General features: G+C 39.6%; 1 protein-coding gene across 2 annotated transcripts in view; it reads left to right on the forward strand.

Annotated features, from left to right (window-relative positions):
* Window positions 1–15956, forward strand: part of znf609b (zinc finger protein 609b) — a 73661-nt gene that overhangs the window by 17058 nt on the left and 40647 nt on the right. For both annotated transcript variants that reach the window (XM_071489202.1, XM_071489203.1), the window contains exon 2: window positions 4687–5572. In XM_071489202.1, the coding sequence (XP_071345303.1) occupies window positions 4814–5572 (759 nt within the window). In that variant the 5' untranslated portion in view covers window positions 4687–4813. The remainder of the gene's footprint in view (window positions 1–4686; window positions 5573–15956) is intronic.

Consider the following 15956-nt stretch of genomic DNA (forward strand, 5'->3'; position numbering starts at 1 on the left):
TCAGACTTTTGGGGTCAAAGTTTGTCCGTCTTTCGTTTTAAAGGGATTTATAACACTTGTTGGAAAGATTTTATTGCGCTTAACAAGTTGTCAACCTGTGTCTCCTCTGCTCTGCTCCTCTGTGTGTGGGCAGGCGCTGCGACACATGGTGAAACAGAGGAGAGGAGAGAAACGTGACAGTAAATAAAAGCAAAACAAAAAATTTGGTAAAATAGGTGAAATATGTATAAATTTCCCACTTGTTTTGATTTTCTGCTTTGTTTTGGTTTCTTCCCTCCAAGGCAACGGGAACAACAATTAACATAAGTTAAACAAATCATTGTGTTGCTTTGGCCATTTGGTTTATTGTTGAGTTGTGTGTTGGGCCCAGCCCGAGTGCTCCTGGGTATCCCTCCATCAGTGCTTGTTCAAACACAGAGCCTTGGCGATGCAGGGCATGTAGTTGAGATTTTGGAGGTGTTAAAATCTCCTCTGTGAGCCATGATAAACCAGACTCTTCCCTGCTTCTCTGCAAGACAATTTCAAGTAACTTTGGAGAAGCGTTTTTCAGACCACAATGAGATTTGGAGCACTCGGAGCAGACGATGAGGCAATAAACATTATGAATGTATACATACCTTGATTAAAAAATAAAAACATCATAGCATAGTGTAAGTTTTTATGATCTGTAATTATAGAAACAACTGTAAACAAAGGCCTGGGCCCAGTTACGTGCTAGTAAATATGCATTTTTCATGACTAAAGGAAAGCACATGACATTTATTATTCTAAATAAGGGCATTTCCTTAAAAATGTGTTTAAAGATGGTGCTTTGTTTCATTAAAGTAGCTAAGTTTTAATGCTGTTTAAAGATTTTTATACCATCACAGAGAGAATTCTGGCCAAGATAATGGGACTATTAAATTTTTAGGTTGACACAGATGCCTAATTTCAGGGCTTATCCTATCTGATTTTGACTGTACATTTCAAACTGTAATGACCTGTTCCCTGTTGCATAACAACATGGGCATTCTCCTTGCGTATGTTATTTTCCACCTTTGAATTGCACCTTTCCCCACCTCTGTCTGTCACATAAGAACAATAAGCAAAAATTGCCAAATTAGTCCTGCATTAGAGTCAGTTTCAGAACCGTCTTTACAGATGAACCTCATAATGTAATTTCTGTTTGATGCACAGATGGTGTTCCTCACAGTCACATGCAGAAAAGAACATTATGCCAGGCCTGATTTTAGTTGTGTTCCCCGGCAAATCGACCAGAAATGGCTTTTCCCCTCGTCTTTTTTCTGCGCTTGCAAGGCAGAATCACCCTTATGTGGCCTCTGTGATAGATAGCTGAATGAAACTGGATCTGTGAAAAAAGGACAAGCACTCTGGGAGTTGCACAGCCTGCATGCCTTTCGCTCAACGGGGCACTCACTGGGACATTTCCTCAGTGGGGCTTTTTCAAAAGGGGCTTGCGCTGCAGTTCCAGCTAAGGGCAGTACAGTAGGTCAACTGCTGATAGAGTTACAACCTCTCTTTTGTGGAGGTGTTGGACAAATTAGACCTCACAACTATTTACCCAGTCAAACAGGGACAGCTGCATCCCTCCACCCTCCAAAACCTGCCACCGACTGTTGTTCCTTTGGGGAGCCATCTGTGAGGAATAAACAGGCACAGTGATCAAATGATTGTTCAACAGTTTTACCTCTGTCACTGTTGGGGGTGATATGACTGGCCTCTTAACTGACTCATGGGCTCTGTGCATTATGTTATCCAGCTGCCATTTTGGACTGTTGTTCTAATGAGAGCTGAGCAACAGTAGATAGTGCAAAATTACTCCTTTTCTGTCAGTCAGTGGAAACAACCCAGCTTTAAGACTAGAGCATTAAAATCATTACTAAAACCATTGCTTTTGTCGTATTTTACATCTCAAGGTAAAACTCTCTTTGAGCTCTGCTACTATAGGGAGATTAATTTAATTGTAAGACTAATAATGAAGCAGAAAATATGCTGATATCTCCATGCAATCTCTTTGGATGCTGTCATAGTTATTCTCAAAGCTTCAGGATTTGACTTGATAAGCCCATCAGGATGAGCTGTATTTACACAGGGGTAATAATCTGGGCACCTGAAGTCAACTTTGAAATAATCTCAGTTTGTGGTTTAAAATGCTGTGCAAGTCTAATAGATAAAGAAGTTAAATATTCAACACTTTTTAGCAAATTGAGCTAACAGCTCAACCAAAGATGTGCATGTTCCTAATGTTTTATCAATTCTCCATTTTACTCAGTTAATTGTCTTTACTGAAAGAGAAATGTGTGGGAATTTCTTCATTTTAAAAGAATGAAGTAGTTTTAATGTTAAATCTTAGATCAATTAATTTACCAACTAATTAGTGAGTATTTGAGCTTGTTTTGTGCTGAAACAATGTGTTGAGTTACTTGTCGATTCTGATAGGGCTGCAACTAACTATTATATACGATTAATCTGCTGCTTTTGACTGATTGTTTTGACAAAAAAATGGCAAAAAATGGCAAAAATAAGCCTGTTAACACTTCCCACAGCCCAAGGTAATCTTGTTTTATTTGGCCAACAGCACAAAACCCAAAAAATATTTAGTTAACCTTCAAGAAAAGTATCAAGTCCTGACATTTGAGAAACTAGTACCAGCAAATGTTTTGATGACTTAATCCATTATCAAAATAGTTGCTGATAAGTTTCTTGAAGATAATCGTCAGTTAAATAGTTATTGCAGCTCTAGATTCTAATTACAGATGCATTTTGAATTAAACCATTTTTATTAGAGCTCTTAATGATAATGCATTGTTGAAATAACAAATTATGATGAGGTTCAAATGCCCTGGCCTCAACCTGGATCTATTTAACAGCAAATATTTCAGATATCCATTAGAAAATGTAGGATTCATTATTTAAGCCGTACAACATAAAACAAACACACCATGGCTACTAATTAGAAATAAGCCTATATTCATAATTCTGTTCAGAGGATCTTTTTGGGGCTCCACTGTGATTGGCTGTGTTTTGTCAGTCGTGTGTCTGCGGCTCAAAGAGAATCATCAGAATTCATGCCTGTTTGAGGGGGTATTGATCTGATCACCCTTACCACAACCCCCAGAGCCTTTTGTGCACAGGCTTTCTCTTTCCTCACGTTCCTCGTTGCACAAGGAGATGAGAAATACGGATGTGGGTTTTAATTATTTACCTACTTGCAGTGAGCTCTCAGGGGGCTGTAAGTGCAAGATTTTCAGAAAATGGTTTGATTCTTTGTCTTGTGCCGGTTCATCCTCATGTTTAAGACCATCAACACCAGCTTCTGAAGGGATAAATTGAACCAATGGACTGAGCACTGCAAGTTCTTCATTTAAGAAATAGAACATCCATAATGTGCGTGCAATGTGTTGGTGATTGGTTGAGGCCTCGTAACCGTGTGAGTTCTACCATCAGTATAGTAACTCATTTTGTTCGTGGTGTTATGTGTCAGTAATGTTAACTTGTACAGCAATCTTTTTTTAAAACATAACATTGTATCACTGTTAACCTATTGTGCACAATAGGCTCTGGCTTGATCAGTTGCGTTCTCCATTTTCATCATTTACCAATATTTTCCTCACAGAAGATTTTTACTATTCCTAATGGCAAACGAATGCTAAAAAGGATGTTGTAATGGTGCCAATACAGCTGCCAAGGCAAACTTTATGTATATATTCATTTGTTATTCATAAGGGAAACTTGGTGAACTTCACATTAAAAAATTCCCAGCATGATTCAAAGATAGCATCTAACTAAAAAAACATGTTAAAGACATGAATCATGCCGAACAGACAAACAATGAACAAGCTGATGTTCACATTTTCCCTGCCACTCTTGGAAACAATCACCGTTGTATTTTTACAAGGAAAATTTTTAAATTAAAACAAATATTTAAATTAAAACAGAAAGACCCTCCAGTCTTCTAAACACTGAGAACACATCTGATCTGAATTGAGAAAATTAAGTTAGTTCTTGAGTTCCACATTGAAGACACAGTTAACAAGATTTTTCTTTTTATATATCCATGTTGTTTTGTAGTAGGTCCGGTCCAAAATTAAACATTGCTGGGATCTGTAAAGGAATGTTGTATTTACTCACTAAAAGATATGAAACATGATGACCTTTGGGCTGTATTGTATAAGCAAATACAACAAACTGGTGTTCTCCTGACACATACACTGGTCCATTCATGTTTTTGAGCTCCTCTGTTAATGCAAGATTACCATTGTGCTCTTGAGTTGAAAAGGCAGGGCTCCATAAACCATGTGGGGGTGTGTGAGACCAGCTACTCCTTATTTATCAGCAGTGACACTATCAGCAGTGCCTCGTGAAAAGAGAGCCAGTCATTCAGAACAGTGGGGCCACCTTGGCTGTCAAAGCAGGATTTAGGCTACATTTCCCATGGTTGCCATGACAACTGTGGGAAGTGATTATAAAGAGAGGGTTTCGGAGCAGTGCTGTCACACCAGTGGGTATTACCATAGTGGTTTGCGCAGTGATCATCAGAGAATTACTGGCCCATGATCAAAGATTTTTTTTTTTGTGTCTTGTACCCTATGAAATGCTCAGTTCTGTGATGGCAGAGCTGTAGTACTATTATTTATCTGAATTTATAGACTAATACAACTCTTTTTTTTTTTATTTCTCTTTTAGGGAATATGTGGTTAAATGGGACAGGAACGAGTGGACCGTGAGGATTCTCTAACCCGTGTCCCGGAGTCCCAACTGTCTGAGAGGGTGTCGGACCTCACTGAGGCAATCCTGGGCCGTTGGCACTAAAATGTCCCTAAGTGGTGGCACTGCAGGCGGGAAAGGTGTGGACTCTAATGCGGTGGACACTTATGACAGCGGGGATGAGTGGGATATTGGTGTTGGAAATCTGATTATTGACCTCGATGCTGATTTAGAGAAAGACAAACTTGAAATGTCTGGTACCAAGGACGGCATGGCGGCACCTCCCAGTGCAGTGGCAGCATTGCCGGACAACATCAGGTTTGTTAGTCCAGTGTCTGGGTCTCAAGGCAAGGAAAGCAAATCCAAATACAAGCGCAGTAAGAACTCTAAAGACAATAGTAGCAAAGCTTCAGCTGGAGATGGGGGCAAAAAAGAAACTACAGGACGGACTCAGGGGGAGCCAACAGGCACAGCAGCGAGTGCAGGAGCTGCTGTCAGTAATTCAACCTCTGGAAGGAACATGGAAAAGGGGGGCAAAGCTTCCCGAGGTGTTCTGAGTGGTAAAAAAGAGAAAGAAGGGGCTACTGGGAAAAGTAAGAAGGACAAAACAGATGGAGCCCCGGTCGTGGCAATAGCTGCTGTGGAGAAGGATGTTGTGTCTCAAGCCCATGTTGCTTTGGGGAATAGTCGTAATGCGTCCTTTGAGAACACACAATCAACAGACTTGGCAGAAGCCAATCAAATGGGGAATATTGCACTTGAACCTGTTGGGATAGTACCAGCATTGGCCACAAAAACTGAACCAGAGGAAGTGGAAAATGGTAATGGCGAATGCAAGACGTTAAAGAAGGTGAAAAATGAAAAGGTAAGCTCTTCTTTTTTTAACTCTCTTCAGATGATGCATGGATTTGTCTGGTGTTTAGTTACATATTATTTTGCTTATAGGTCTTGGGTTATATTTGTCTTTGTCAAAGGCAGTTATAAATTTCAGGCTTTATTGGGGAAATGTGCAGTTTTCAGTTGGTGGGCTGATGTCACGACATGATCTTACATGATAAGTCTCTTACCAAAAAACATAAACACATACAAACATTGTCCTGCTTTGAAAATTGAACTGTAAATGAAGCTATGCTAGATAGCCTGTTTGCATGTTTTGTGTGGAAAACTTTGTGCCCTGAAATCCTTGTTTTGAAGAAGCACAGTTTGGTTTCTTTTCCAGAAGCCAGCAGCAACTGTGGAGATGCATTTGTCTGTGCAAAGTAGGTTTGAAACAATACCGGCAGTGTGTGAATTAATACAGTAAGACACAATAGGACTGAAGATTGCAAGGTTCATGAAGTTGTTCTTTGTGATAGCCCGTCCCTTGCAGCAGGCTGAGAGATGCACTCCTTTCCCTGAAGCTGTCTGACATGTGATACATAAAAAGATCTACTGCTGTTTTCTCTTATTACCACGTGGCTGAAAAAGGGCACCCTTGATGAATATGAGACAGGAAATAGCCCACGCAATTTTTCTTCCTTATCGGTGGAGGCTTGATTCATTTTCAAAGGATGCATAAGTGCCTTGATATGAAATAAATTCTTATGCCATGTTCAAAATAAATACCAAGCCAACATCTGTTGCAATTAACTATGAAAGTGTTAGGTTTCCTGGCTCGTGTACAGTACATAAGTCCTAATGTCAGATAAGGGAAATGTTCCCATTTGTCAGTCTAGAATATAATAGATACTGTCAGCCATATACATCATATTACGCCTGTGAAGTTAAGTAAATGTCACATCGTGTTGTACTTTTTTTTCTTCACACAATTTCAACGCTGACATTGTCGAACAAGAACAATATAAAGATCCGTGTAGCTGTTCACCCACACTTATCTTGTTCACTCAGAGTTGATCTATCACTGTGTCTATTGTATGCCTCATAGCAGCCTTTTCATGCTCTCGCAGTATAAAAGACAGCAGAGCAGGGAGGTGCTGAGGACTGTTTTTGTCTGTCATCGTGTTCCATTCTTAATCCCACAAGCCCCAGTAATGCCTGGTGGAGCAGTATGTGGGGGAGGGAGCTGGTGCAAAGCACGCCTTCGTCGTTTTTCCTGCTGCTCTGAAAGTGGCATGGGGGATGGGCTGCGAGGAAGCCTGTTTGATTCCTTAAATCCAGGACACCCAGTCATGAACACAAGCTGTAGAGTCTCCTTGGAGCGAATGCTATGAAAGGAAATTTCAGGAAAGTCTTTGTAATCATAATGTACTTAGAATGAAAAGGCTTTTGAGGGAGAACCACATGAATTGGTTGACAGCAGTGAATAAAGGAGAGAGGTCATAACTGCTTTCAAATGGCCAACTGGAGAAAAGTGTCCTTCAAAATGTGATGAAAGAAGGATGTGATTATATTGCTGCACACAACAATTTTGGCTTGAAGAGCAGTTTTTTAAGTTGGTAACCCCACTGTTAACACTGGATGTGTTAAAACTACAAGTTCATTTTTTCAAAATGAAACCAAACAAAATCTATATATGTGTATATAAACATTCGATGTCATTGAGACTTTACTTCAACATGGAGAAACTTGAATGTTTCACCTTTTAAGGAAGAGGGGCAGGGCAAGGTCAAGTACAACAATAGTAAAGATAGACCCAGACCTAGTGTTGACACCAGTGAGATTGATAATATCTGCTCATAAACATTTGAATGGCCACAGCCTTATAATTCATGGAACTAGTAAAAGGCAAGTTAAATTTGGGCTTGTGAGAAAATGAGCTGTGATAAATGGAGAACATCCTGGTTGTAGGATATGTTGCATGTTTCAAGAAGATGCCTGTTCTCTCCATGGAAAGTCGCTGACTAGATGCACTCCCCAAACAGTTCCAAAGGCTAATATACCGATATGGCTCTTTGTGGCTTTTAAATGTGTACTGGGCCAAGTGCGATAACAATTAGTTGGTTAATCAATTAGTCAATTAGTCAACTGACAGAAAAACAATTACAATTTTGATAGCAATCTAATAACCATTATAGTCATTTTTGAAACTAATATAGTGAAAGAAAATGACAAGTATTTGTAGATTTCAGGCTCTCAAAGAAAAGATTTTCTTTATTAGATGTCGCTGTAAACTGAATATTTGCATTTTTTGAAAAATAATCATCAGATTATTTATTTGTTGTTCCACAAGCACTTATTGGGTAATAATTTTGTATATGAAAAAGTGCAGTTCCAACTGTGGCCACTACACAAAAATCGCAGTGCTGTTCCTGAAGGGGCTTGAAAGACTTGTTAGCTAATGCTTCTTAAAATTTACATTGGTTACACTTTGGTAGCTAGCACACAAAACTGCATTTCACATGCCCATTGAACTGAAACCATGCTGGCACTGTAATAGATATTCCCACCGGCTATAGTCAAAGCAAAGGCTGAGCTCCTGAACTTCACTGGAACATCACCCAGAAACTATCCCCATGCCTACAATGAGCACTTTGCATGAGTGTTGTTCATCTCAGATGTGGCAGCAGAATCCATTTTCTTCATCACACACACAAGTCACAGTAGCTATAGAGCTTCAAACAGTGATTGTTTTCATTATTGATTAATCAGCTGTTTTTTTTCTATTACTGCCACGTATGACCACGGTAGTAATTCTACCTACTGGCTTATGAGCTGTCACACCTTTTTGGGGGGGCTTTATGTATTCGGTTCTCTTGGTTTGTAAAATTTTAAACGCAAAACAAAATTTTCAACTGTATATTTCTGTTTAACTTCTTACCTTTTTCCTTAAATTATTTCCAGTAATATAAAAACTCGTATACACCTGTTCTAAATGTCTCTGGCATGTGTGTATTAGGATTAGTTAAATGAAATAATACCACAAAACAGCATTATTTTAGAAAACAGCAACTGCTGGGAAGTAGATTTAGAAATTTGTCAGCCTCATTACAATATATCTGTTCATTTAAAAGAACTAGCTGTCTCATGTCCATGTGTGATCCGAGCATTAATCAGTATGTGTCTCAGTAGCAATCTGGTTCTCCATGGCAGAGGTGTAATAGTGTGGCTACATTGTCGGTGTCCTAAGTTAAAGCTCCCCAAAGCTTTAGCTCTCGGATGCTGAATAAATCATCTCTACTTCCTTCATACAAGTGCTAACCACCTCTGAGTGTGTCTCACTCTCCCACCTCTCATTATACAAATCTAGAGGAGTAAGGCATTCATCAGCTCCCTCAATGTGCCACTGGCCTTGATAAATGGAGCAGCTCTCATGGAAAATTACATTGGCAATGTTACTTTGAAAAGGGAGGAGAGAAAGGAAAGGCTGCACTTGAATGAAAGAGCACAGCCACCGCTCTGCATTGCTGCTGATGTCCAGCCTGGGGAGTGGAGGGATCTCATGAGAGCTAGCTTGAGTTCTTTCTCTCTTTGCCTGTGCCTGACTGACTGTTGCTATTGTGTTACAGCTCATTCCTTTAAAGTAGTGCCAGGGCTTTTAAAGGCTCTGGAATAGAAGAGAGATTGTGACTTATTTTAAGAAGTGGAGCAAATTGCATCAAGAGGCTCACTACAAAGTGAGGCTGTAAGCTTACCTGTCCATGTTCGAGTAAGGCTAATTCTGCAGAGAGAAGCAGAGTTGTTGCTTTGTTAACAGAACAATTATGCAGAAAAATTTACAAAACATCTAATTTGATTGTTCAAATATGCCATATCTTCCTTACGTCTTGCATAAACATGTGTCTTGAGCATTTAGCTCTTACCTAAGTTTATACTCTTTGCAGAGATTGTATTAAGTTGCTAGTGAACTCTGTCAGAGCTGAAATAAATAGCTTCAGAAACCCCTTCCTCCCACGCCTTTCCAATGTGATATTAGGGGTTGCTGTTTCTGACCATTTCTATAGCTTTCCAAAACTGACAGTTGGACATTCACACCCACTTTACGCTGTGATTTGTCGGCCGTGCAAAGGTGAGACAGGAGCTGGGGCTTGAGCTTCTCCCTCTTTTTTTCATTTCTTACACAATATTCTTTTATGTATAACCCACTACAGCACTATGCATGCCTTCCAGGAGCTATACACCCTTTTGATTTCCAATGCAGTCAGACGATATGTCATATGAACTAGCTGTGTTTGATCGTAGCCTGACCTGATTGTAGCATTACACACATGAAGGGAGGAATTTTTTCTGGGCCTGTCATTACAGTTGAACTCAATATGATGACAGAAAATAAAGATATTTTTTTTGTATTTTTCATTTATGTTCAGTTTGTTAGTTTTTTTTCACAGCCTACTTGAAATCATCTGGTTTAAACAAATAACACAACATATCCATGGAAGTAAGAATTATCTACAGGCCCTGGTTCATAGCTGTTGTGATTTCTGCGTTGTTGCCTCTGCCCATTTGAAGCGTTCACCCTCAGGGACTCACTCACTACTACAGGAAGAAAACATTTGACACTAATTGTTTTCCACATCTGCCATCAGCCGCTGCCTTCACAATAATGTGAAATGTTTTGAGCTTGTAGGCAAAACAAAACACTAGACTACATAAAGTATTTATTTATTTTTTTTAATTAGGTCAAATCAACAAAGTTATTAATAGATGTGTTGACTATTTAGTTATTTATATTTAGTGAATACATGTTAGAATGGATGTAAAAATGTAGTTATATTAACATTGCTTGGGTTTTTATATTTTCATGAAATGTGAATGTCCATTTTCTATGGATACTTAGCTTTTCAGTAGACTAACACACATGCCACGCATACCGCACATTTTCAAGGTTTACAGTGTCTTATCCCTCACTGACATGCCAGTGCAAATCAAAATAGTAAAAAGCATGCTGCAGCTGGTCTGGACATAGAGCATAGTCAGTACTTCTGCACCTTCGCTTAAAAACAATTTTCAGATTCATGTTGCTGTATAGATGAGTCACCCCAGAAATCCTTATTAGAGATTTGCTAAAGCATAAGACCCCATTGTATCAGATTGCTCAGCACACACAGCACAGTTCAATTAGAAGAAGAATGCTTTGGCCCACGCAGTTTACAGTCTTGTTGCACAGGAAATCACTGTTGAGAGGCACCACAAGTTTTTTTTGTTTGGAAATATTTCATGCTGGAACCAGGTCTTTCCAGTCTGCAGTCTGTAGTCACCTGGACCGAGTGAATGTTTAGGTTTTGCGTCCCATCCCTTTGCCTCATGCAGGCTGTTTGGATTTGCTGTCACTTACCATGTTGGGTTATAAAGCTTGTGCTCACCACAAGTACAATCTGGTGTAATGAAAGAGCTGTGGTAGGAATGAGTGTGACTGCTCTTAGTCATGAAAGGAGGCCATTTTCCATCAACCTTATGATGTTTTTCCCCCCAAATACATTTCTCCATAAATCTCACTAAAAGGCAGAAAATGTATTTATTATTTGCTAATGCATTGTAATATTGACCAGGCACTGGCATGTTCTACTTCCATATAGAAAGTCCTTAGATTGTCTAAAACACAATTCTCTCACAACAAATTTTTCCATAATAAGGAGTCATGTAAAAAAATAGTGAAAAAATGCAGAGTATATTCTCCCAGAGGAGGGGATGTGTATAAATGTCTTGTGTCCAACCAACAATTCAAAACCCAAAGATATTGAATCTACTGGCACAAAAAAGAAAGAGCAGAACATTTGACATTCTTCATATTTAACATTTGATTAATCAATGATGATGATATAACAGTTGCCCATTGTCTTTATTAATAGGTTCATTGATTAATTGTTTCAGCTCTGCAGAATGGTTTTACTTCATGCCTGACAATTTTCCCAAAACTAATAAAGGTGCATAAAAATGCTGAAACATCATCCTGGCAGTGCGAATGTCATATTGTTGCTCCTTTATTAGGACAACTTGGTTATTTAGTGAGTAATACTCCCATTATTAAGTATTTTGTTTTCATTTGGCTTTCATAATCATAATCTGAAAACTATCTCTTCTGTATTTTGCATAAACATGTTGGATTTGTTTAATCAACATAGTTTTATTAATGTGTGTGGTGTTTTTTCAGGTTTTTCGATGCGTGAAGATTAATTTTTGATGTTCTGTTTTATCCATTGTTGTAATATGGTTTGTGAAGTACACCAGAGACCAGAGTCTTTTGTCTAGAAATATACTGTAACACAATTAGAGACCCCAGTCACCCTCTTTTGAATCCATCCCTTCCCAATTAATCTCAAATATGAGCTTCAGAACATAATGGAGGTCATATCTTTAGTGTGTAAAAGCCTCTGGCATTCAGCCCATTGGAACTTCTTTTAACATCAGTATCATCTTAGAAACTTGATCTCACCTTCTGATTTAAACCAAAAAAAACAACATAATAAAACACAAAGCTTCATTAAGAATTGAGTTGAGATTTTCTACAGGGACACAAAACACGGGCTACTTTTACATAAAGCAATCACAGGTCTGTCAAACAAAGCCTCTGTCAAGCTTTGTCTTTGCCTCCCAGTCTTTCCCTCCTAAGCTCTCCACAAGGTGTGTTGTGCTGTGTCGGGATCAGCTTGCTATGAGGGAGGCATGTGTGGGGGGAAGGGAGCGAAGGCTAGTACAACTAATTCAGCTCATGAAAGACTTATGCAGCAAGAGCAGCTGTCTTCCATTGTCAGCCTGCAAATTTCCAGCGTGCCTCATTTCGCCTCTCAATGCGTGAGTAGCAAGAGAAGCAGGGAGGGGAGAACAGAGAGGAAACAAACCGAAATAAGAAGGGGAAAAAAAAAAAAAAACAGGGAAGGAGAGAGGCAAATATCAAGACTTTCATTGCTAACTCGATGTAGCCCTAGTCCTGTTTTTTCTATTTAAAACCGTGGTGGGTGTGTGGTTGGACCATGGTCTAATAATAAACCATGAGCCCATTCAGACCCAGTGTGCAGTATGCAGACAGATAAAAAAGAGCTCTGCTGTGGTGAGAGGGGAGAGAGAGGGCACATGAGGGGTAAGAGGGGGAGGAGGTGGGGGTGAAGAACTGCCTGAGATTAGGAGAGGAGGGAGGGAGGGTTGAGCAGTGTTATGAATGGATAGAGTCTTTAACCCCCCCAACACACTGAATAGTTTGTCACAGGCTGCTGCGGCTGTATGTGGAATGAGAGGAGCTGGCTGAGAGCTCTTGGATTCCTGAATCCTTGAGGCATGTGGTCTGATTAGCAGAACAAAACCCACACAGTGGGGAGGAGCAGACGTGGACCCCCCCCCCCCCCCCCCCCCCACTCCTCAACTGGAATTTTCTACCAGCCAGGGGAGAGGTGGCTCAAAGTTTGTACTGCCTTGCTACGGTTGTAAAAGAGTTTGCAGCCTATGTTTGGGGATTTCTCACTTGTTTCTAAAGGCTTTGTCTCTGCACAATCTCTATTGTTTTGGGCATGTGAAAAGAATTTCCTCCTCCTGATTCTTTGCTCACGGTAGTTCGACCCTTAAATTTGGACCTTTTTCTGGTGAACATGTTAAAACAATCATCAATATTGAAACTGGTTTGACCATGAAGCAGTTGATGAGAAACATTTGTAGCACAAGATCTTAACTGCCTGTGAAAGGTTTTTAGTTTAACAAAGAGGAAGTTAACAGCAAGGCAGTGTTTGAGCAAGAGTGATTATAGAGAGGATTACGTTTCTTGCCCTCCCCCCTAATACTTTTCTAAGGGGATTGTTTGCAGCCAGTTTGTTAAATGGAACCAGTTCAGGGAATCACTAATGTTTTTCGTTGCACCGTTGCTTTTTTTATTTCTCAGTTTTATAAAACATTTCCCTAGAGCCAAAAGTGACGTTGTTAAATGTCTTGTTTTGTCCACCATTGAAAAGATTCAATTTGCTATGATGTAAGACCAACAAAAGCAGCAAATCCTCACAGTTTTTTATTTCTCTTTAAGTGGTACATAAAGAATGAGATCATGTCTGAACCAAAACTTACCTGAGTTTGTGTTTTTCCTCGGCACATTTTAATATGCTAGTATGCATGTAGTTGGAGATTTTCTTCAGTTTGATTGTGCTGTTGTCTGACAAAGAGTTTCCTACTGGGCCACTGGTTTAAGCTAACAGCCTGCTGCTGTTTTCATATCTGTATATATGTATAAAAACTTGATCCAGGAAGTACGTTTTTTTGCCTACCAAAAGACATTTGGAAAGAAAAGACGCTTTGAACAATACAGTTTGCTCAGACTTGCTGTATAGACTTGTCAGATTCTTAACTCTGCTCTGTGCACCAGCTCCCACTGTGTGATTATCTATAATTGGCCCAAAAATACCACTTGGTTGTATAGCCTTTTGGGAAAATAACTATATACATTTGTGAGTGGCTTGTTTGACTTTCAGTTTTGGGCACTTGTGATGCAGTTTGACTGGAGTGTCCTCTCCAATGGACAGGAGAAAGTCTAGTTAAGGTGAAGTGTCATCAGTGTTTCTTGAATAAAGGAAGGAGGATATTTTTTATTTTTACTTTTTTGGAGGGGGGGATTTGCACTACAAAGCCATTCATTAGTAAATGAATAAAGCAGTAGTAACATAAGGGTTCGATATAGCTTTGCAAACCCTGTTATTGTTTATCTCCATTAAAATAAGCAGAATTTTCTGATGAATTTGGTGCAATAAAACCATTTGCGTATGTGTAATAAAACCATTGGAGCGGCAAGGAAAGACCAGACAGGAAAGATATAATGGTTGGAAAGCTCACAGTGACATCTGGTGATTAAAACATTTATCTGGTGATTCTTTACATTTCGTTGTGTGTACAGTGATGTTCAACACTTAACGCTTCCAACTATCACATGCTAACATTACATAGCAACCTTGGCTGGACAGTCAGTAATGCAGATACTTCTTTTGTGAAATTTAGGGATCATGTCAAAGAGGAAATGTAAAAAGCCAAGAAACTCAAAGAGAGGTTTTTCAGACGGCCAAATAAAATACTGGAGGCGATCGTGATTAGTAAGACACTGCTAACATTTGCAGCTCTGCCGAGTCAGCAACAGTAGCCTAGCCTCAGGTCGAAGAAGAGCAGCCAACAAGCTCCTGGTAAAGCTGCTAGAGCAAGAACAGCTGCCGGGCCAAACAACTTTCAAGCAGAAACCTTGATGTTTATCTTCTGGGTATATGAGATATTTATGTTTTTACAGTCACACACTCTTTTTAGTGTCAGCTCCTGTTACACACAACTAGGCTTGTCATTTTACACGCAGTTAAACCCTCACAGAGGTAGACAACTGAGCAAACAGACATAATGGCTAATCCATTTTCGTATCTGTCAGATGGTGTTTTGGGGGGGGGGGGGGGGGTAGTTTGTTGTTCTCTGGCTGAGGAGGTTCTCTGGGCTTATCCCTCTCATTACATTTTGCTGGATGTCAAAAGACTGTCTGCCAAAAATAGAGCAGCAGTCCACATTTCAGCAAGAGAAATTGGAGAAGCAAGTTAGGTCATGTGTGAGGCTTTCTCTGCACTCCGTCTTGCCTAAGAGCCAAACTGAGAGGTCAGCCTCGAGAGCAAAGCTTTTACACAAGCTTTTCTCTAATCCAGTGACTATCGTGCCCATTTGGAGCATAATTGAATATCATCTGTTTAAACATAAATAACTGACTCTTTTATATTAAAACTGAATTTGGCAACATAGAGGTCTTCTACTTTCCTTTATGACAAGTGTGCATTTGAGATTTGCGTGTGTGTGTGTGTGTGTGTGTATATGTGTATGTGTATGTGAGTGTGCATGCATGCTTCCAAGCTTGGAAGTACAGATCTGAGATGAAAGGATTTTCTTTCCCATTCTAATCCACACAGACAGCTAGGCCCTTGTGATTATTCCTGCCCCCTTCTCTCCACTCATCTCTTTGAATGCAGGGCCTTTCTAATTCACCCTAAAAAGGGTTTCAAAAGGGGATTATACCGCTGATAGAAATTAAAGGGAGAACACGTCCGTCCTTTGGGGCCAATGTCAAACATTCATGATTCGATGGATGTTTGGGTCGTGCACAATATAGGACTGAATTTGGAACAGTTATAACTGGGTTGTACAAGTCTCCTTTTTTCCAATACCAAACTACCGATGTAATGATTTTGAGAGGTCATTAATGTAATTGTTTTGTAGTTGTTATTGAATTTTTTCTTTAAGAATTGTTGATCCATGACATGCAGACAGCAGCACCAGAGCATATGCCTGCATACAGTGTGCTGGTCTACAAGGCTTCTCTTTTATATACTGTAGATAAATTAATAATGTATTCCTATAAAACTTTTCCTCAACTATTGAAT

The sequence above is a fragment of the Trachinotus anak genome, unplaced genomic scaffold, assembly GCF_046630095.1.
Source record: "Trachinotus anak isolate AG129_WGS33_773 ecotype Australia unplaced genomic scaffold, CSIRO_AGI_Tana_v1 ptg000011l, whole genome shotgun sequence".
Taxonomy (NCBI): domain Eukaryota; kingdom Metazoa; phylum Chordata; class Actinopteri; order Carangiformes; family Carangidae; genus Trachinotus; species Trachinotus anak.